Below are 21,541 nucleotides of genomic sequence, written 5' to 3' on the forward strand. Positions count from 1 at the left end.
TTTTTAAAGTTGGCAGAATAAAAATAAATGTATAATTCTGTTCTGTATATGTCCATGCTATGGATTCCAATTACAATTGGTGAATTGTAAGCACACAACATTATTTTTATTGCAAATAGCACCACAGAAGTAACTGCCTAACGGGAGACAAATGTGACATAGTATCATGTCAGTCTTTTCATGTTATGTGACATAAAATCTCAAAATATTTCAAACTCAGATTAACATTAAATCATTTATTTCTTTTACTCTAAAAGGTTCTGGAAGGAAAACCTATTTATGTTGATTGTTATGGAAATTTGGCCCCACTTACCAAAGGAGGACAGCAACTTGTTTTTAACTTTTATGCTTTCAAAGAAAATAGACTGCCATTTTCCATCAAGGTAAATCGTCTTTAACAGAGAATCTGTGAATTATGGGGGAAAAAATACTCTTAGAGAATAAAAATAAAAGGTTTTAATGATTTATTTAATTTGTAATATCCCATCAAAACTGAACTCATAAGGTCAGATTTTTGTTCTGGTTCTACCAGAGTATACTTTCAAACCAATAAAGCTTTATAACTGGTAAAAAGGATCTTTATTTTTCAAAGAGTTCAATAACATTTCTGTTTAAGCAAACATTTGTAAAACCAAACAATCTAGAGTAACACAATGTATTATTTCTGGTTAATATTCAGTAATCAAATAATGGATGAAATGCAAATTCAGTATTCAAGTTTCATTTTCATTTCTGGTAGAGCCCAGGGACATTCTAGAGGGATCTTCTTTCTCCAAGAATAAAAGGAGATAGGAAAATTGTTTTATCATTATTATTTGCTGTTACTGTTGCAAAAGCTGGAGCTTTCAGGAAAAAAAAAAAACTGTTAGAAGGAAAATGCACATAACTCAGATTATATTATGAATTGTCAGGATTAGATCATCAGACACAACAATCCTGCGTTTAGGAATCGGGCATCTAACTCTTGTTGAGTTCAGATGTGACTGCCCCATTTGCTTCATAATTGTAATCATCTTTTCCCTTTACCTTTCCTGCCTCTCATAGGGCTTGTTAAAAACAAACATATTTAACTCTTATACAGTTAAAAATCCTCAGATAAGTCTCATTCTATAACCATCAACTACCAAAATTCTTCTAGATTAGAGACACCAGCCAAGAGCCCTGTGGTCGTCTGTCTTTTCTGAAAGAACCAAAGACAACAAAAGGACTGCCTCAGACAGCGGTTTGCAACTTAAATATCACTCTGCCAGCACATAAAAAGGTATCTTTTAGTACTGCTTTAAATCATCTTTCCCTGGTCTTGAAGAAGTGGGCCTTTTGTATGCAATTAAGGAATGCTTTGTAACATGAATAAAGCTCTTAAAACTGAAGTTGTATTAGTCTCCTCGTGTAGATTGCCTAAGTCTTGTTAATGTGGTGTCAAATTCTTACAGTTTGTATGATGGAGTCTTCTCTGTTTATCGCTTTTGCTTCTGCTGGTAGCGCATAGATTTTTATGCTTTCAAATAATGTCATATGTTAATTTGCCATGGATGTACAGTTCTTGATATTTTTTGTTGGCTTTTTTTTTTATTTGCTTTGCTTTCTAAATCAGCTTGCATTTGTGCTCCCTACTCAGTCCTTTTCATATCCTGATATTCTTTTCCCTGCTGTCCATTATAATATTCCTTGTCTCTGCAATGCATCTTGGAACCAAAAGGAGACAGAGTCAGATCAAGATGATGAGGTAATATAAACACTTCTGCTTTTATTCTATCAGAAGTAGAATAGAAATTGAATCTGTATGACAGAAGTTGCAGAGGGCTAAAGTGTGGGAAACATATAAATTATATTTTTGCAGGTCTTAAGCAGGTAAAAGGGTATATATTTTTCTTAAATGGTTCACTCTTCTTCCACACGTACTTAAGAGTATTTAAATATATTCAACAAAATTATAATACAGCTAATGATTTAGAAACTAAAGTTCTTTAAACATTTTTAAATGTGATAGATTGGCATGTATAAATAAACATTAAAATTTTTTTTAGACAAGTCAAGTGCAATAGTGAGAAAGGGGGAAAGAGTAGGACCAGGAAGTTCTATCTGTGACTGACTGTGAACAGTCAATTGAGATAACACACTACCTTCGGACCTGCCAAATAGACATTTTGTAAAAGTTTCATGTGCCTATTTTACTATCAACTATATCCTACTATCCAGCATGTTATAACATTTAAATCAAGATCACGTTTACTATGTGCAATTTTATTGTACAAATAACTTATGTTGTATGTGATATAAAATATTTGCTTACTAGCTATTGATAAATCTTTGATATTCTCACTAAAGAAATTTATCTTGACCTTTTTTTAAGAATATAGTTCAACCAAGTTGCCTCCTAATATTTCTCTAAGTTATATGATAATTAGATTTTTAAATCCCACTCAATAGTAATAAATAGAATCAAGTAGCCTTAGGACTCAGTAATAGTACCTCTGGCCAGGCGCAGTGGCTCACACTCATAATCCTAGCACTTTGGGAGACCGAGGCGGGGGTGGGGTGTGGGGATCACCTGAGGTCGGGAGTTCGACACCAGCCTAGCCCACATGGCGAAACCCTGTCTCTACTAAAAATACAAAAATTAGCTGGACGTGGTGCTGCATGCCCGTAATCCCATCTACTCAGGAGGCTGAGGCAGAATTGCTTGACCCCAGGAGGCGGAGGTTTCAGTGAGCCAAGATCTGGCCACTGTACTCTAGCCTGGGTGACAAGAGCAAGACTCCGTCCCTACCCCGCTCCGCCCCCCCCCAAAAAAATGTACTTCTAACAAAACCATTCATCTGTTTTCAATCTCCTCATCTACACTTTATGCCTATTAATGTACAGAAACCCCAGCAGTAATTGGAATAATAAACTGTGTGTGCCTTTCTCCCTTGAATGTACTCACATAGAGTGAGTGTACTTTGTGATATATGTGCTTTCGATATGAACAGATCCAGGAAAATTTACTGCTCAGCATCAGAAGTCTCTGTAATGCTTGTCTTTTACTTGTACTTCCCTGTAGTCTGCTGTGTTGGTGCTCTTAAATTTGCCAAATGATGATTTTGGTTAAGACACGGGGGGTGGGGCTATAAAATCCCAGTAGGAAATCAACATTTCCTAAGAAGGAAAATAAACAACTTATCAACATGCCATCCTACAAAATGTTTTAAAACTGTGAAGATGTCACAGGGAAGTTGGAAATAGTTGTCTTTTTTTTTTTTTTTCTTTTCAGATTGAGAAAACAGATAGACGACAGAGCTTCGCATCCTTAGCTTTACGTAAGCGCTACAGCTACTTGACTGAGCCTGGAATGAGTGAGTTTCCTAACACATTTACTAATCTATGTGGATTTTCATAAGAAGAGACATTTTTTCTATACAAACCAAATTTTATCATTTGGAAAGTCAATGGTAAAAGAAAAATTGCCTGCAGGAAAACCCTGTCATACAAACCTAGGTAATATTTTGTACCTAGTTGAAGATGCGAGGTAAACACACCCCTAGCTCATACTTCAAAACAGTTTTTAAAGCCATTAACTATTTGTTAATTAGAAATACCTATTACTTTTCTTTTAACACCTTGATTTTTACTTTATGCTAGGAGATAAATATGAAAGTTGCTTTAGATCTATGCTCAGATGAAAAAAAATTACTCATATATTTGGAATGGTAGAAAAATGATAAAGTTACTTTGTCATCTCATTTTTCTCAGTATAGATAGGTTGTCATATCCTAGTCCCGATTCTTTTTCTTCCTACTTTGCAAGAATCACATTTCCTTGCCTTCTTGAGGTAGCACTTCTTTACAGGTTTCTTCTTTCCTCCCTCCCTCACTCTCACTTCCTCTCCTCCTGTCCTTTATTAAAATATCGGTTCTAAGGCTGGTCTTCATTAGACCAGTTAGACTCTTTTCTTTTCTCAATGATTGTTTTCGTTCATTGTTAGCTGGCATGCACTTATTAAGATATAGATTCATTCAGTCATATCTGTTTATATATTCTCTCTCTCTCTCTCTCTCTCTCTCTCTCTCTGCCTCCTCTTCCCTTTCCTTCCCTCATCCTTGTAATCATCACCTCTGGTGATCTCTACAGCCCTCAAAATAACACCCTCCACCAGCAGGGAACTAAGAGTACTGAGCACAGCACTGTATTTGACTGACATATTTGTGCCACTTTAACCATTCTCCTCATTCTAAATGAGAGGAAATTATACAAAAATTATTTAATTAGTGAGTAATTCCTGGCTGTTTCCCATTGACACAGTTTCTTAAGTTCAAGGAGGTTTGGAAATTTGCCAGTAAGAGTCACAACTTTGGCTTTTCCCACCTATTCTGAAGTCTTGTTTTTGTGGGCCAACAATGTAGCATATAAGATCTGTGGCAGGACACTACTGCACTACTTAGTTGAGATGATCTTAGCATCATCTTCTGGAGCCTAGCGCCTTGACTATTAGAGAAGTTTTTATATTCAAATACAAAATGGAGAATATAAGAGAAATGAAAGAAACCTACCACATTTAAGAATGTTTCCTCAGATCTCAGTTCTCCTCTAGCAGAAATGTCTAAATCCTCCCAGAAACATAAGGGCTGAAATTAACTCATATTATGCTACAGAGCAGAAGAGGGTTGTGTGTGTGTGTGTGTGTGTTTGTGTGTGTGTGTGTGTGTGTGTATAGCTAGATGGTTTCCAGTAGAACTGGAATACATTGAGGAGGTTTTCTTTGGAATACTATTTTCCCTGGAGAGCCTCAGTGGGTAATTGGTTGAGACCCCCTAGGCAACATTGTTAAGCTTTGGACAGGCTCAATGGACCAGCTGCTTTAGGTCGGAGGCCCTTTCAGGCAGGTGAGTTTCCATCTGATTCTGGTCACTAAGGCCAAGTCCATTGAATGTTTCCCACTTATCACAGTGTTACTGATTAGATCCAGCTAAGGCGTATGCAGCTTGTGTTCCCGGACTTTTGGTAGAAGAGGAGGGAACTCTTATGTTTTATGAAAGGGTACATAAGCGTGGTAAACGAGGGAATGAATAGGAATAGGAAGTGACTAAAAGAAAACTAAGTCTCAAAACTGGTGTTATGGGAACTCCAAGTGAATGCCACTTTTCCCTCACCATGCTGCCTTTCCAACCCCTTCCCCCCCAGGAAAAAGATTCTGGATTAGTTCAGTGCCTGACATCTAGAAATTCCCTGTTATAAAGGGATCCCAAAACATGTCTTTAAAGCATAAAACGTGTAACTGATTGGTAGGTTGGTCATTCCTTGTAAAGTATAAAACCATAGACATGGTTCAAAAGACTTCTTTGCCTGATAGAGCCAGCCTTCAGTGGTAAAGGATACATGCTCTGTCAGTGTCTGATAGCTACAAAAATAAATGCTTGTGAGACACAGACTAAGCTCAAATCATTGAATTGAAGGAATCCCTGAACCTTCCATTTGCAACGTGGCATTTCCAAAAGAGTTCAGCAGTGTAATATTGAGAATTATGGCAAGAAGGGGTAATGAATAGGTGAGTTTTTCCTTAGTTCTTCCACTTTCTTTAGAATAATATGTAAGCCTAGGAAAGGATATGTTCGGAATGTTTGAATTTAATTGTACACTAGGAATGAACATCTTCACCCTTGTGGGAGTGCTGCTAATCCAAGGACTGGATTGTAACAATGGCACGGGCACCGCATGAAGAACAACATAAAAGCTGAAGCAGATTCTCATTTTCTCTTTGAGTTTCACTATTCTGAACCAGGGCTTTCTTGGAGCAAAGCTGTATTCAACTTTGATGTAGAACATTAGCCTTTGGCAGGCCTTGCAAATCTCTGTGACCAGCTTGGTTTGTTTGAGTTGTAGAAGCACAGAGGACCAAGTATGTGTTTGTGCTCCCCAGCAAGTGTGCTTACTTCATTTGTGTGTTTCTTGCTCCATTGCCAGAAGAAATGCTGGTATTACTATATCCATTCTTCCTAGTGGCAGGTCTACCTCATGACTGCTTCAGTGTTTGTGATATCCATGAGTCCCATGAATATTATGGGAAGGCACCAGAATTGATCCCTTTGAAATTGATAAACATATATACACACACCCCACATATCCTACTGTAGGTACTTAAATATGGGGTGTTAAAAATACAAATGTACTTTTTAGATGTCCCCCATGACAGCTTTTGAAAATTAAATGTAGATTAGGTTATGAAAAAAATATCTGAGATAAACCATATGCTTTTATCCATAATGAAGTTACAGACGTGAACATATTTAGTTGCAGGTGATTTTATAATGTGCAGTAGAAAATATTTTCCTAAAATCTCAAAAGGTACCAAGACTTCATATCTCATGGAAAAAGTGTACTCTTCTTTCTAAATGCCCTCATGAAAATATCTTTTAAAGGTTATATATTGTGCATAATATGGCATAGGAATTGTATTACTTCATTGGCTTGTTTGCCATGATATATTGTGCATGATAAAATGTTTTCAGTTGCTTTGCTTGCTTATGGTAACCATGAACCATATTTTCTGTTTTTTTTTCTTTGTGTGTGTAAATGTACACATGCATTTTAAAGTCATTTCATATTATGTTTTCTTTTCCCCTCATCAAAAGGAATATACTGCATGGAAAAGATAAATGCAAACATTCCTTTTCTTTGTTTGTTTGTTTGTTTCTTTAATTCTGACTCAGAAAACTTCTTGCTCTTATTGGCTTTTTATGGGTGTAAAGCATAACCGAACTGTGCATGGGAGATACAGATTTAAAATCCAGTGGCTTCACAGTTTGCACATCAGTTGCCTGTCACTTAAAAGTTATTTTGGATTCTGCATGAAATAGGCTTGAGTGGTTTTTGAAAAAAGTTTTAGATATTTAATGTATAGCTACATATATTGAAATGGTTCTAAGTAGGTGCAATCTGTATCATGGAAAGGCTAAAGGAGAGAGAGGACATTAGAAATTACTAAAATGAAAGTTGTATGGTTGCACGAAACAAACATGTACCTATACAGGCAAAATAGAACGGCTACTGATATTTCAAAACCAACACATAAGAAAGTCAATAGGAAGTAGGGAACAGTTTTCCATTATGGTTATTTTTCTCATCATTAATTCTTTCCTCGTGTTTTCTATTTTTCATTGTTTGCCTCTTTGGTTGCAATGTGCTTTTTCTTTCATTTCACATTACTCTGTTTTTTTATTTAGTTTTTTTATTTTTAACTTTGGATTAGTTATGTCTGTAGAAATTTATTTTTCCTCTTAATTGTTCCTTTTGCCTCTTCCATTCTAAATCATGCAAACAATTGTACTTGCTTTTGTAATATTTCAAAGTTTACTGACCAATTTTTTTCTCTGGTCTCTCTGTTTCTCAACCATTTTTGTTGATTTTTGTGTTTGATTTCATTTTAAAATTTAAGAAACAGTTGAACGGAGTACAGGAGCAACAAGATCCCTCCCCACCACTTACTCATACAAGCCATTCTTTTCTACAAGACCATACCAGTCCTGGACAACAGCTCCGATTACAGTGCCCGGGCCAGCCAAGTCAGGCTTCACTTCTTTATCAAGTTCTTCCTCTAATACGCCATCAGCTTCTCCGTTAAAATCAATATGGTCTGTTTCGACTCCTTCTCCAATCAAATCCACATTAGGCGCGTCAACTACATCTTCAGTTAAATCCATTAGTGACGTGGCATCTCCAATTAGATCCTTTCGGACAATTTCTTCGCCGATAAAAACTGTGGTGTCACAATCTCCATACAATATCCAAGTTTCCTCTGGTACCCTGGCTAGAGCTCCCGCAGTCACGGAAGCTACGCCCTTAAAAGGGCTGGCATCCAATTCTACGTTTTCCTCTCGAACCTCTCCAGTGACTACAGCAGGGTCTCTTTTGGAGAGGTCATCGATTACTATGACACCCCCTGCCTCCCCCAAATCAAACATTAATATGTATTCCTCAAGTTTGCCATTTAAGTCAATTATTACATCAGCAGCACCGCTAATATCTTCACCTTTAAAGTCAGTGGTGTCTCCAGTTAAATCAGCAGTTGATGTCATTTCATCAGCCAAAGTTACAATGGCATCTTCTCTCTCATCACCTGTGAAGCAGATGCCTGGACATGCAGAGGTAGCATTAGTCAACGGATCTATTTCCCCTCTAAAATATCCATCATCTTCAACTTTAATTAATGGATGCAAAGCCACTGCCACGTTACAGGAAAAAATTTCTTCAGCTACAAACTCTGTGAGCTCTGTGGTCAATGCAGCCGCTGACACAGTTGAGAAAGTGTTTTCTACCACGACTGCAATGCCATTTTCCCCACTCAGGTCCTATGTTTCTGCAGCACCATCAGCTTTTCAGTCTCTAAGAACTCCTTCCGCAAGTGCACTCTATACATCCCTTGGGTCGTCAATATCTGCAACTACCTCATCTGTAACTTCATCAATTATAACAGTGCCAGTATACTCTGTAGTCAATGTTTTGTCAGAACCAGCATTAAAGAAACTTCCAGACTCTAATTCATTTACAAAATCAGCAGCAGCCTTGCTGTCACCCATTAAAACATTGACTACGGAAACACGTCCTCAGCCTCACTTCAATCGAACTTCATCTCCAGTTAAGTCCTCTTTGTTCCTTGCACCCTCTGCCCTTAAGTTGTCTACACCATCTTCTTTATCTTCCAGTCAGGAGATACTAAAAGACGTGGCTGAAATGAAAGAGGACCTAATGCGGATGACCGCAATACTACAGACAGATGTGCCTGAGGAGAAGCCATTCCAACCTGAACTCCCAAAAGAAGGGAGAATTGATGATGAAGAACCTTTCAAAATTGTAGAGAAAGTAAAGGAAGACTTAGTGAAAGTTAGTGAAATCCTTAAAAAGGATGTGTGTGTAGATAATAAAGGATCACCCAAATCACCAAAGAGTGACAAAGGACACTCTCCCGAAGATGACTGGATAGAATTTAGTTCGGAAGAAATCCGGGAAGCCAGACAACAAGCTGCTGCAAGCCATTCTCCATCTCTGCCAGAGAGAGTGCAAGTAAAAGCAAAAGCCGCCTCCGAAAAGGATTATAACTTGACCAAAGTTATTGATTACCTAACAAATGATATTGGGAGTAGTTCACTGACAAACTTAAAATACAAGTTTGAAGACGCAAAGAAGGATGGTGAAGAGAGACAGAAAAGAGTTTTAAAACCAGCAATTGCTTTGCAGGAACACAAACTCAAAATGCCTCCAGCCTCCATGAGGCCTTCCACCTCTGAGAAAGAGTTGTGTAAAATGGCTGATTCCTTTTTTGGAACAGATACTATCTTAGAGTCTCCTGATGACTTTTCTCAACATGACCAAGATAAAAGTCCCTTGTCTGACAGTGGCTTTGAAACAAGAAGTGAAAAGACACCTTCAGCCCCACAAAGCGCTGAAAGCACTGGTCCTAAACCACTTTTTCATGAAGTTCCCATCCCTCCTGTCATTACAGAAACAAGAACTGAAGTGGTTCATGTTATCAGGAGCTATGAGCCCTCAGCTGGGGATGTTCCCCAGACCCAACCAGAGGAGCCTGTGTCACCTAAACCTTCACCTACTTTTATGGAATTGGAACCAACACCCACCACCTCTAGTATTAAAGAAAAAGTTAAAGCATTTCAAATGAAAGCCAGTAGCGAAGAAGATGACCACAATCGGGTTTTAAGCAAAGGCATGCGTGTTAAAGAAGAAACTCACATAACCACAACCACCAGAATGGTTTATCATTCTCCACCAGGCGGTGAAGGTGCATCTGAAAGAATTGAAGAAACCATGTCAGTCCATGACATCATGAAGGCCTTTCAGTCCGGGCGGGATCCTTCCAAAGAACTGGCAGGTCTGTTTGAACATAAGTCGGCAGTGTCTCCAGATGTTCACAAGTCTGCTGCTGAAACCTCAGCCCAGCATGCAGAGAAGGACAACCAAATGAAACCCAAACTGGAGCGTATAATAGAAGTCCACATCGAAAAAGGTAACCAAGCTGAGCCCACTGAAGTCATTATTAGAGAAACCAAAAAGCATCCAGAAAAAGAAATGTATGTGTATCAGAAAGACTTATCCCGGGGAGATATTAACCTAAAAGATTTTCTGCCAGAAAAACACGATGCTTTTCCTTGTTCAGAGGAACAGGGTCAGCAAGAAGAAGAAGAACTTACTGCTGAAGAGTCATTGCCTTCTTATCTGGAGTCTTCCAGAGTAAACACTCCTGTGTCCCAAGAAGAAGATAGCCGCCCTAGTTCTGCTCAACTCATATCTGATGACTCTTATAAAACATTGAAGCTTTTGAGTCAACACTCAATAGAATACCATGACGATGAGTTGTCAGAACTAAGAGGGGAGTCTTACAGGTTTGCTGAGAAAATGCTTCTGTCAGAAAAGCTAGATGTATCTCATTCTGATACTGAGGAATCGGTTACAGACCATGCAGGACCCCCTAGCTCAGAGTTACAGGGGTCTGATAAGCGGTCCAGAGAAAAAGTAGCCACTGCCCCCAAAAAAGAAATTCTCTCCAAAATCTATAAAGATGTTTCTGAAAATGGTGTAGGTAAAGTGTCTAAAGATGAGCATTTTGATAAAGTGACAGTGTTGCACTATTCTGGCAATGTTAGTAGTCCAAAACATGCCATGTGGATGCGCTTTACTGAGGACAGATTAGACAGAGGTAGAGAGAAGTTGATTTATGAAGATAGGGTGGACAGGACTGTGAAGGAGGCTGAAGAAAAACTGACTGAAGTGTCACAGTTTTTTCGTGACAAAACTGAAAAGCTCAACGATGAACTGCAGTCCCCAGAGAAAAAGGCACGCCCTAAAAATGGCAAAGAATATTCTTCTCAAAGCCCTACCAGTAGCAGCCCTGAGAAAGTGCTGCTGACAGAACTGCTGGCATCCAGTGATGAATGGGTTAAGACAAGACAGCATGGCCCTGATGGACAAGGCTTCCCCAAGGCCGAGGAGAAGGCACCCAGTCTCCCCAGCAGCCCAGAGAAGACGGTTCTCTCCCAACAGACTGAGGACAGCAAGTCCACAGTGGAAGCCAAAGGAAGTATTTCACAGAGCAAAGCACCGGATGGGCCCCAGTCTGGATTCCAGCTCAAACAATCTAAACTCAGTTCCATTAGATTAAAATTTGAACAAGGCACACATGCAAAAAGTAAGGACATGTCTCAAGAAGACAGAAAGTCAGATGGCCAGTCCAGAATCCCAGTTAAAAAAATACAGGAGAGCAAGCTACCCGTCTACCAAGTTTTTGCTAGAGAAAAACAGCAGAAGGCCATAGACCTCCCAGATGAAAGTGTATCTGTGCAAAAAGATTTTATGGTATTAAAAGCCAAAGATGAGCATGCCCAAAGCAACGAAATTGTTGTAAATGATTCTGGCTCTGATAATGTGAAAAAACAGAGAACTGAAATGTCAAGTAAAGCAGTGCCTGACTCTTTTTCTGAGCAGCAGGCTAAAGACTTGGCATGTCATATAACCTCAGATTTAGCAACTAGGGGACCATGGGACAAAAAGGTCTTTAGAACATGGGAGAGTTCGGGAGCCACTAACAATAAGTCTCAGAAAGAAAAACTTTCGCATGTACTTGTTCATGATGTAAGAGAGAATCACATTGGTCACCCTGAGAGTAAAAGTGTTGATCAAAAGAATGAATTTATGTCTGTGACTGAGAGAGAACACAAATTGTTAACAAATGGCTCTCTCTCAGAAATTAAAGAAATGACTGTAAAATCTCCCTCCAAAAAAGTCTTATATAGGGAATATGTTGTGAAAGAAGGGGACCATCCAGGTGGATTGCTTGATCAGCCTTCCAGGAGGAGCGAGAGCTCAGCAATGTCACACATTCCCGTCAGAGTTGCTGATGAGAGGAGAATGCTGTCTTCTAACATTCCCGATGGTTTTTGTGAACAGTCGGCCTTTCCAAAACATGAACTATCCCAAAAATTGTCCCAGTCAAGCATGAGTAAAGAGACAGTTGAGACACAGCACTTTAATTCTATAGAAGATGAAAAAGTTACCTATTCAGAAATCAGCAAAGTTTCCAAACACCAGAGTTATGTAGGTTTATGCCCACCTCTCGAGGAAACCGAAACCTCCCCTACCAAATCTCCTGATTCTTTAGAGTTTAGCCCAGGAAAGGAATCTCCCTCTAGTGATGTATTCGACCACAGTCCCATTGATGGATTGGAAAAACTCGCACCACTAGCCCAGACAGAGGGAGGGAAAGAGATAAAAACTTTACCCGTTTATGTCAGTTTTGTACAAGTGGGGAAGCAATATGAAAAGGAGATACAACAAGGAAGTGTAAAAAAAATCATAAGTCAGGAATGTAAGACAGTGCAAGAAACCAGGGGCACCTTTTATACAACTAGACAGCAAAAGCAACCTCCTTCTCCCCAAGGTAGTCCAGAAGATGATACTCTAGAGCAAGTATCCTTTCTAGACAGCTCTGGGAAAAGCCCTTTAACCCCAGAAACGCCCAGTTCAGAGGAAGTAAGTTACGAATTTACATCTAAGACACCTGACTCGCTCATAGCTTATATACCAGGCAAACCCAGCCCAATTCCCGAGGTTTCTGAGGAGTCAGAGGAGGAGGAACAGGCCAAGTCAACCTCCCTAAAGCAGACTACAGTGGAGGAAACAGCAGTCGCACGTGAAATGCCTAATGACGTGAGCAAAGACTCTAACCAAAGACCCAAAAATAACAGAGTTGCCTATATTGAATTTCCCCCTCCTCCACCACTGGATGCAGACCAGATTGAGTCAGATAAGAAGCATCATTTTCTCCCAGAAAAAGAGGTTGACATGATTGAAGTCAATCTGCAAGATGAGCATGACAAGTACCAGCTGGCTGAACCTGTCATTAGAGTGCAGCCACCTTCACCGGTTCCTCCCGGGGCAGACGTCAGTGATTCGAGCGATGATGAATCTATTTATCAGCCAGTCCCAGTTAAAAAATATACCTTCAAATTAAAGGAAGTGGACGACGAACAAAAAGAAAAATCCAAAGCTTCTGCTGAAAAGGCTTCCAACCAGAAAGAACTGGAAAGTAACGGATCTGGAAAAGATAATGAATTTGGCCTTGGCCTTGATTCACCTCAGAATGAAACTGCCCAGAATGGGAACAATGACCAGTCCATCACAGAGTGTTCCATTGCCACCACAGCAGAGTTTTCTCATGACACGGATGCCACAGAGATCGACTCTCTGGATGGCTATGACCTGCAAGATGAAGATGATGGCTTGACAGAGAGTGATTCTAAACTCCCAAGTCAAGTCATGGAAATTAAGAAAGATATCTGGAACACAGAGGGCATTCTGAAGCCAGCTGACCGCTCTTTTAGCCAAAGTAAACTCGAAGTTATTGAGGAGGAGGGAAAGGTGGGACCAGATGAAGACAAGCCACCTTATAAAAGTTCTTCATCTGAAAGGACTCCTGATAAGACTGATCAGAAGTCAGGGGCCCAGTTCTTCACACTGGAAGGCAGACATCCTGACAGATCAGTGTTTCCTGATACTTACTTCAGTTACAAAGTAGATGAAGAATTTGCCACTCCTTTTAAAACAGTAGCTACCAAAGGTCTAGATTTTGACCCTTGGTCCAATAACCGAGGGGATGATGAAGTTTTTGACAGTAAATCACGGGAAGATGAAACTAAGCCATTTGGGCTGGCAGTAGAAGACCGCTCTCCAGCAACAACCCCTGATACAACGCCAGCCAGAACGCCAACTGATGAAAGTACCCCAACTAGTGAGCCTAACCCCTTCCCATTTCATGAAGGAAAAATGTTTGAGATGACTCGCAGTGGTGCAATTGACATGAGCAAGAGGGATTTTGTTGAAGAGAGGCTCCAATTTTTCCAGATTGGTGAGCATACTTCTGAAGGGAAGTCAGGGGACCAGGGGGAAGGGGATAAAAGTATGGTCACTGCCACACCACAGCCACAGTCAGGGGACACCACTGTAGAAACCAATCTAGAGAGAAATGTAGAGACACCTACAGTGGAACCTAACCCCAGCATCCCGACCAGCGGAGAGTGTCAGGAAGGCACATCCAGTAGTGGCTCCCTGGAGAAATCAGCAGCAGCCACTAACACCTCTAAAGTTGACCCCAAGTTGCGCACGCCTATAAAAATGGGAATTTCTGCATCCACCATGACCATGAAGAAAGAAGGCCCTGGAGAAATAACAGATAAGATAGAAGCGGTGATGACCAGTTGTCAGGGATTAGAAAATGAAGCTCTAACAGTGATTTCAAATACAGCCAATAGCCAGACGGGCGTTAGGCCCCCTGAAAAACATGATTTTCAAAAAGATAACTTTAATAACAACAACAATTTGGATTCTTCCACTATACAGACAGATAACATTATAAGTAATATAGTTCTCACAGAACATTCTGCACCCACTTGTACCACAGAGAAAGACAACCCAGTGAAAGTCTCATCAGGAAAAAAGACAGGGGTACTACAAGGACACTGTATAAGAGATAAGCAGAAAGTTCTTGGAGAACAGCAAAAAACAAAGGAATTGATAGGGATTAGGCAAAAATCCAAACTTCCCGTAAAGGCCACTTCACCAAAAGATACCTTCCCACCGAACCATATGCCAAACACTAAAGCAAGTAAAATGAAGCAGGTTAGTCAATCTGAGAAAACCAAAGCCCTTACTACTTCTTCATGTGTAGATGCCAAGTCCAGAATTCCAGTGAAAAACACACACAGGGATAACATAGTTACAGTTAGAAAAGCATGTGCCACACAAAAGCAAGGGCAGCCAGAGAAAGGCAAGGCCAAACAGCTTCCATCCAAGTTGCCAGTAAAGGTAAGATCCACCTGTGTCACTACCACCACCACCACCACCACTGCCACCACCACCACCACTACCACCACCACCAGCTGCACAGTTAAAGTTAGGAAAAGTCAGCTCAAGGAAGTATGTAAACATTCCATTGAATATTTTAAGGGAATTAGTGGTGAGACCTTAAAGCTTGTGGACCGCCTCTCTGAAGAAGACAAAAAGATGCAGTCCGAGTTGTCCGATGAGGAAGAAAGTACCTCAAGGAACACGTCGTTGTCCGAGACTTCCCGGGGTGGCCAGCCTTCGGTTACAACGAAGTCTGCTAGAGATAAGAAAACAGAGGCAGCACCTTTAAAATCAAAGAGTGAAAAGGCCGGCAGTGAGAAAAGGAGCAGTAGAAGGACTGGTGAGAATGAAGGCAGTCAGGTCTCTCGAGCACTCTGCTCACATCCTGGAGAACGAGCATAGTTTGTAAACACTTTCCAACTCGTAGACCCTAGTGCATGAACTGTTGTGATTGCCTGTGGAGTGACTTAACCGTAGTTTCTCATTATGTCATTGTCATCTGTATGTGCTGTCATATATACTCTTCTTTCTGCCTTTTGACCAAACTACACGGTAGACAGCTAGGGAAGCATGCTGAAGATATTGGTGTCATTCAAGATGAACAACCTTTTTTTTTTTTTTTTTTTAAATGTGCTAATGGATATGATTCTGTCAAAGTAAAAGCACAGATGTTGAAATCCCATCATGGTGTTTTCACCAACACGACACTTCTGTAACTGTTGTGAACTAGCTAGCTCGTCAGCATGTTCAATCCCATTACATTGAGCATCCATGTAGTCTGACATTTGGCCTGATGCAGGTGAAAAACAAGTGAGCCATGTGCAAAGAAGTGTTCATGTAGGTGACTAGGACACATTTAAGTGTACAGTGTTAGCATTAGTCTCTCTGTAAAATCTGCATACTGCTAAAAGCAATTTTCCAGTATCGTCTCTTTCTTGATGATTATTTTAATTAAGAAATTGTAAATCGTAGGTCCACAGAGTCCATGTGAACGGACAGATATCAGGATGGCAATAGTAGCCGATCACCTGGGACTTAGTTGGACAGGTAAGTGTATACACTGCTGAATGAAACAAATTAGTTTCTTCATTTCTTTGTCTTACTCACAAGCAGTTCAATATATATATTTTAAAAATAGAAACAAACAACTAGTAAAAAACATCTTTATCACCAATTTTATCTACCCAGAGATAAATACTGATTGTACCTTGTATACTGTGTTTTTCCAAAGCCTTTTCTATGCATATGCACTAAGAAAAAGAAATTTAAATTTATTTTACCTTAAATTTAAGCATTTTTATTCACAATGTCACTTCTGTAGTATAGGATAACCTTTTACTGAATAGCAAATTTATCTTGTAGCACAAAAGAAAACACAGCTAAGGCCTATGACTTAATCAATCAAAATTCTTTCACATGGTTTATGTCCTTAGAGCAGCTTTCTAGGCAACAGTTCAATTAACCCATGTCTAGGTTGCACAAATTTTAGTCATTCACTGTGAAGTCCTCTTCACAATTTTTATGATATATACACATAAAACTCTATTTACCTGATACTCTTCTTTAAGTAAACTCACTTTTATGCTCAAAAATTTATTTAAAAGAAAAATCTTGTATTACTTTGATAATGGGAAAGGATTATTTGCATTATCTTTGTAAACAAGAAAACAATGACAGTTTAAATTTTGAATTAAAAATTTTTTAATGTGATTTTTAAAATACGATAAGTACGTAAATAAATACATTTAATTCACAAAAGTTGAAGTCTGTAAAATTCATGCCTGTAATCCCAGCACTGTGGGAGACCAAGGCAGGCAGATCACTTAAGATCAGGACTAGCCTACCCAACATGGTGAAACACTGTCTCTACTAAAAATACAAAAATTAGCCAGGTGTGGCAGTGCATGCCTGTCGTCCTGGCTACTCGGGAGGCTGAGACAGGAGAATCGCTTGAACCCGGGAGGCAGAGGCTGCAGTGAGCTGAGATCACACCACTGCACTCCAGACTGGGTAACAGAGCAAGACTCCATCTCAGTAAAACAAAATAAAATAAAAGATAATGAGATTTCGTATCATTTGGACAAATTGGACAATTCTGCATTGTAATTCTGAGCTTAACAGGACCCTTAAAATCCTACCTCACATGAATCAGAAATTTTAAGTTTTATGGGTTAAGTATATTTTTTAATGCATGGCCAAATAATAAATATTCATTATCATCACCTCTAAATTCATCTTGCATACCATTAGCAACATACATTCCATATAGTTACCTCTATTTAATTGGAGAATATGAAACTAGATAATAGGAAGCAATTTCATCTAATTGTTTTTTCCTTTGAATGCCCTCAGTCCCCGTCCACCCCCACCACCACTACCCCATATCAAACCCTCCTCTCTTCATCAGCCTAGTCTCTGCTCTCAGGTATACTGCTAATGGCTGGGAGCTGAGTGGAGTTCTGAAAAGATAGGTGGTCTGAGTAATGTTTTGTAGGCAGTTGAAAGTTAATGGTAATTTATTATGTATAAATATTTACTAATATCAAATTTCTATTTTAACATTGGACATTGTAATCTGAAAATATACTGGAGCAAATGTTTGTTTTGCATTATTATATGCCGAGAACTGTTCTTTTCCTTAAGCAAATACAGTCAGAGTAAATTTTTGGAGATATGGCATAGTAGCCAGACAAAAAGCCATAAACCTAAAATTCCTAGTGTCAGTGTCTTTGCTCTTTATTAAGTCTCTAGACAATGGATACAGTTTTGTCATGAAGGCTTATTGGGCAGTAGGAGTATTGTCTCTTAAGACACAGAGATCAAGAACTAAAAATAACTTCTCTAACTAGAATTACTGTATGCTCAATGATAATTATTAAGAATATTAAGCATTTAAGAGAACAAAATTTACATCTGTCCCTCGAAACCACTATTAACATCTTATGTGCTTTTTTTAAAATAAGAACTTTTTATAATGTTATACATACAATGTAATCTGCTTATTTGTAACGGTATCTTTCTACAAAATTCAGTATTTTCTGATCTTGGTTTTAATGCATAAAAAATATCCAATAGATGTACCTTATGATGGTGGTTTTCTAACTGTGGTTCACAATGCTTCAATGACACGTGAAATCAGTTCATGCTTTGTTTTTGTTTTTAAATGGAATATTATATAAAAGAAAATGACTGTGTATTACGTGTATTAAGGCTAAATTTTGCTCTGTGGAGATCTGATTTTATTTATGTAAACACCATGATATATAATGTATTTCTAACTGTAGGCCATGATCACAACAGTTGTTTGCAAGCCACTGCCTTAAATTAACTCTTATCCTTTTGTTCAACATGCGATTGTTTTCAATGAACATTCATGTATATAAATCATTGTATACAACTCATATATTGTCAGGGTAAATTTCTAAATGTGAATCACTTGGTCAAAAGATAATGGACTTTTTTGAGTCTCTGAATGCATTTTGCAAAATTGCTGGAAGTATTTTGTAAGGGGGATAGAGTCTTGACCAATTCCTTTTCCATGGGATCATTTTTGCCCATTTCTTACTTTTTGTTATCATTTAAGGTAACACACACTTGATAAATTGTTTTAATATAAAAAAAATACAGTGGGAACTAAGTCTCCTTCCCTTCTCTGACTCCTAAGTTTCCCTCTTCCCTGGCAGCCACTAATACTGAGATCATATGTATCTTTCCAAAGACACTCTGCAATTTACAAGATTGAATATGAGTATATATGAGTATATACAAGTAGATGGACAGAAAGCTGTCTCCCTTTTATTTTTTTACTCAGTAGCTTCAGATCATATAAGATGATCTGGCCTGGAGTCATCATATAACCTCCTGTGTGGAGTTTATGAAACTTGAAGGCATAGAGGGTGGAATATTATGTGACTAAAAGACATCTTCATGAAGATTGCTTAGCACAAACCCTATCAGCATCTCTTGTGCCATATACATGAATTGTATACCTCTACGTATCTTGTAATTTGCTCAGATTGTAGAGAATTTGGCTGAGTTAAAAGAATCATGAAACATCCCCTTTGCAAACTCCAAAAATCTTTTTTATTATTTTAGATAGGGTCTCGCTCTATTGCCCAGGCTGAAGTGCAGTGGCCCAGTCTCAGCTCACTGCATCCGCTGCCTCCTGGGCTCAAGTGATCCAACTCAGCCTCCTGAGTAGCTGGGACTACAGGCATGCGCCACTGCACCTGGCTAATTTTTGTATTTTTGTTGTTGTTGTGTGTGTGCGGAGATGGGGGTTTTGCCATGTTGCCCAGGCTGGTCTCAAACTCGGGTGCAAGCAATCCACCTGCCTCAGCCTCCCAAAGTACTGGGATTATAGGTATGGTCCACTGTGCCCAGCCTAAGTCTAAAAATCTTTATGAGATGGTCTTTAAAAAAAAAAATCTGATTATAAGTCATTACCTAAGGAGAGTTAAGTCACAGCCTGCGTATGGTCACTACTTTGCTATGAAACCAAGTATATAAAAATTAATGTCTGAGGCTGTACTTGAGCTTGACTATAAAATTCCCTTTTCTTTTTGTGGCAATTGAGAATTACTTTTATGAAACGTGTGATAAAAGTAGAATATGCAATCTTAGTAACTCTCTTTCTTTTCTACAGAACTGGCAAGGGAACTGAATTTTTCAGTGGATGAAATCAATCAAATACGTGTGGAAAACCCAAATTCTTTAATTTCTCAAAGCTTCATGTTATTAAAAAAATGGGTTACCAGAGACGGAAAAAATGCCACAAGTATGCCGAAATTACATTATTTTAACTTTCAAAACTGCATAAATGTAATATTTTAGATAAGCCAACTGTTAGGTTCATTCAAGTATTATTCTAATTTTCTGTAATCTTTAATATAGAAAAATAAGTGATCATGAGGTAATAGCAAGTTTTTTGACGTTATACTTGTTTAATTTAGTATTAACAGTCTAAATTTCTATTCTTCAGAAGTTTTTTGGAAAGCAAGTAGCAGGGAATTTTCGCATTTGACCTGTCATTCTGTCTGTGACCATTAAAACTGCAAAAAAAATAATGTTAGTTGTTAAATCATGGGACACAGTGATCAGAAACACTCCGAAGTTACCATTATGGTTGGAGGCAGATGTGCAGAGAGGGACGACAGGGTCATATTAGGGGAGCAAATAGTTTTACTCAGCTTGGTTGGCTCTACTGTTGCTGGGTTTGGTTTTGTTGGCTGGTGGGATTGGGTGGTAGTCCTATATTTTGGCAAGTGCCAACCCACAACAATGTGGAATACATTATTGCGGGTTTGCCTATGTCAACTTGACCCCAGAAAGTCATTAAAATGCTAAGTACCAAATATAAGGGTGACCTATTTTGGCATTCTAACAGGAAAGGAAACTTTAGCTTTATTAGATCCCCTTATAACCAAAAGGAATCTAGCTATTTTAAGGCACTGTTCCAGTGGAACACAGCTTTACAAAGTGATTAAGACTCTGACACCCTCCCTGTAGCAGCGAGCATTCTGAGTCCTCTGGATAGGGAGATTGCAGAGATGGAGTAAGAAGGAGCTAAAATGTCAACAGGGCTGCAAAAGCCATGCCTTTCTGTAGATATTGTGCTGACTGAAAGAACCTAATTTAATTGAGTTTTCAACTTTTTTTTCTCCTTTTCAGCTGATGCCTTAACTTCGGTCTTGACAAAAATTAATCGAATAGATATAGTGACACTGCTAGAAGGACCAATATTTGATTATGGAAATATTTCAGGCACCAGAAGTTTTGCAGATGAGAACAATGTTTTCCATGACCCTGTTGATGGTAATTGAATTTAGTGTTCATATTTATTTAATCATTTGATAAAATTTGAAAGTGCAGTCAGACAAGGCAGTCACTTAAAAGCAACTAAACTGTGATTTGCTTGACTTAGTTTCTCATTTTCACAGCATTTTCTCTGCCAGAGTCTGCAAATAAACACTCTGATATCAGAGCAAACTTGGTAAATACCTCTTTATACACAATAGAAATCATGAAGTATGAACACCTAAGGTATCTGAAAGAGTTGGTATTTCTAATATTTCATAAAAGTTAAATATCTTTTGTCACTTTTAATTAACCCAAACTAGTTACCTCTTTTATTCATATATAGGTCAAACAAATGATGAGCCATTTTTATCAAAGAAGCAAGGTATTGAGTAAAGTGTAAGCATATAGTATACAAATTGTAAGGTAAAATGGCAATTTACTGTTGTGGCACCAAATATTTAAATGTGCACTGAAAAAATTGAATGTATCATTCAAGTAAGTGCTTTAGTTATTTAGCATTGTTATTTTAACTTCATGAATATGCTGCCATTTATTCTTTGGGAAAACTACTTGATCTCAAAGGTAGTGCAATTTCTAATTCAATCGGCATAGATGTTACTAATAATAATTCCTCTTTCACATTAGCTTAATTTATATAATAATCTTGTCATTTTTTCCTCACTATGTAAATTGGTGCTTTTTTCACTGAAATATTAAGAAAAACATGATAAATATCTTCCTCTGTTTTTCAAAATAGTCCCGTCTTACATTCACATATGAAAATTTATTCCTACAATGAATTTTTATTTTGTTTTTGAGACGAAGTCTCGCTCTATCTCCTAAGCTAGAGTGCAAT

At 38.5% G+C, this 21,541-nt stretch overlaps 1 protein-coding gene across 14 annotated transcripts in view; it reads left to right on the forward strand.

Moving 5' to 3' along the window:
- ANK3 (ankyrin 3) overlaps window positions 1-21,541 on the forward strand; it is a 703,328-nt gene that overhangs the window by 648,496 nt on the left and 33,291 nt on the right. For 8 of the 14 annotated variants that reach the window (XM_073019120.1, XM_073019121.1, XM_073019122.1 and 5 more), the window contains 8 exons: window positions 258-383; window positions 1,139-1,261; window positions 1,700-1,726; window positions 3,254-3,335; window positions 7,412-15,226; window positions 15,859-15,933; window positions 19,532-19,663; window positions 20,557-20,700. In XM_073019120.1, coding sequence (XP_072875221.1) covers window positions 258-383; window positions 1,139-1,261; window positions 1,700-1,726; window positions 3,254-3,335; window positions 7,412-15,226; window positions 15,859-15,933; window positions 19,532-19,663; window positions 20,557-20,700 — 8,524 coding nt within the window. The remainder of the gene's footprint in view (window positions 1-257; window positions 384-1,138; window positions 1,262-1,699; window positions 1,727-3,253; window positions 3,336-7,411; window positions 15,227-15,858; window positions 15,934-19,531; window positions 19,664-20,556; window positions 20,701-21,541) is intronic. The other 6 variants (XM_007963375.3, XM_073019128.1, XM_073019129.1 and 3 more) reach the window with 1 other exon arrangement.

The sequence above is a fragment of the Chlorocebus sabaeus genome, chromosome 9 (assembly GCF_047675955.1).
Source record: "Chlorocebus sabaeus isolate Y175 chromosome 9, mChlSab1.0.hap1, whole genome shotgun sequence".
Lineage (NCBI taxonomy): Eukaryota > Metazoa > Chordata > Mammalia > Primates > Cercopithecidae > Chlorocebus > Chlorocebus sabaeus.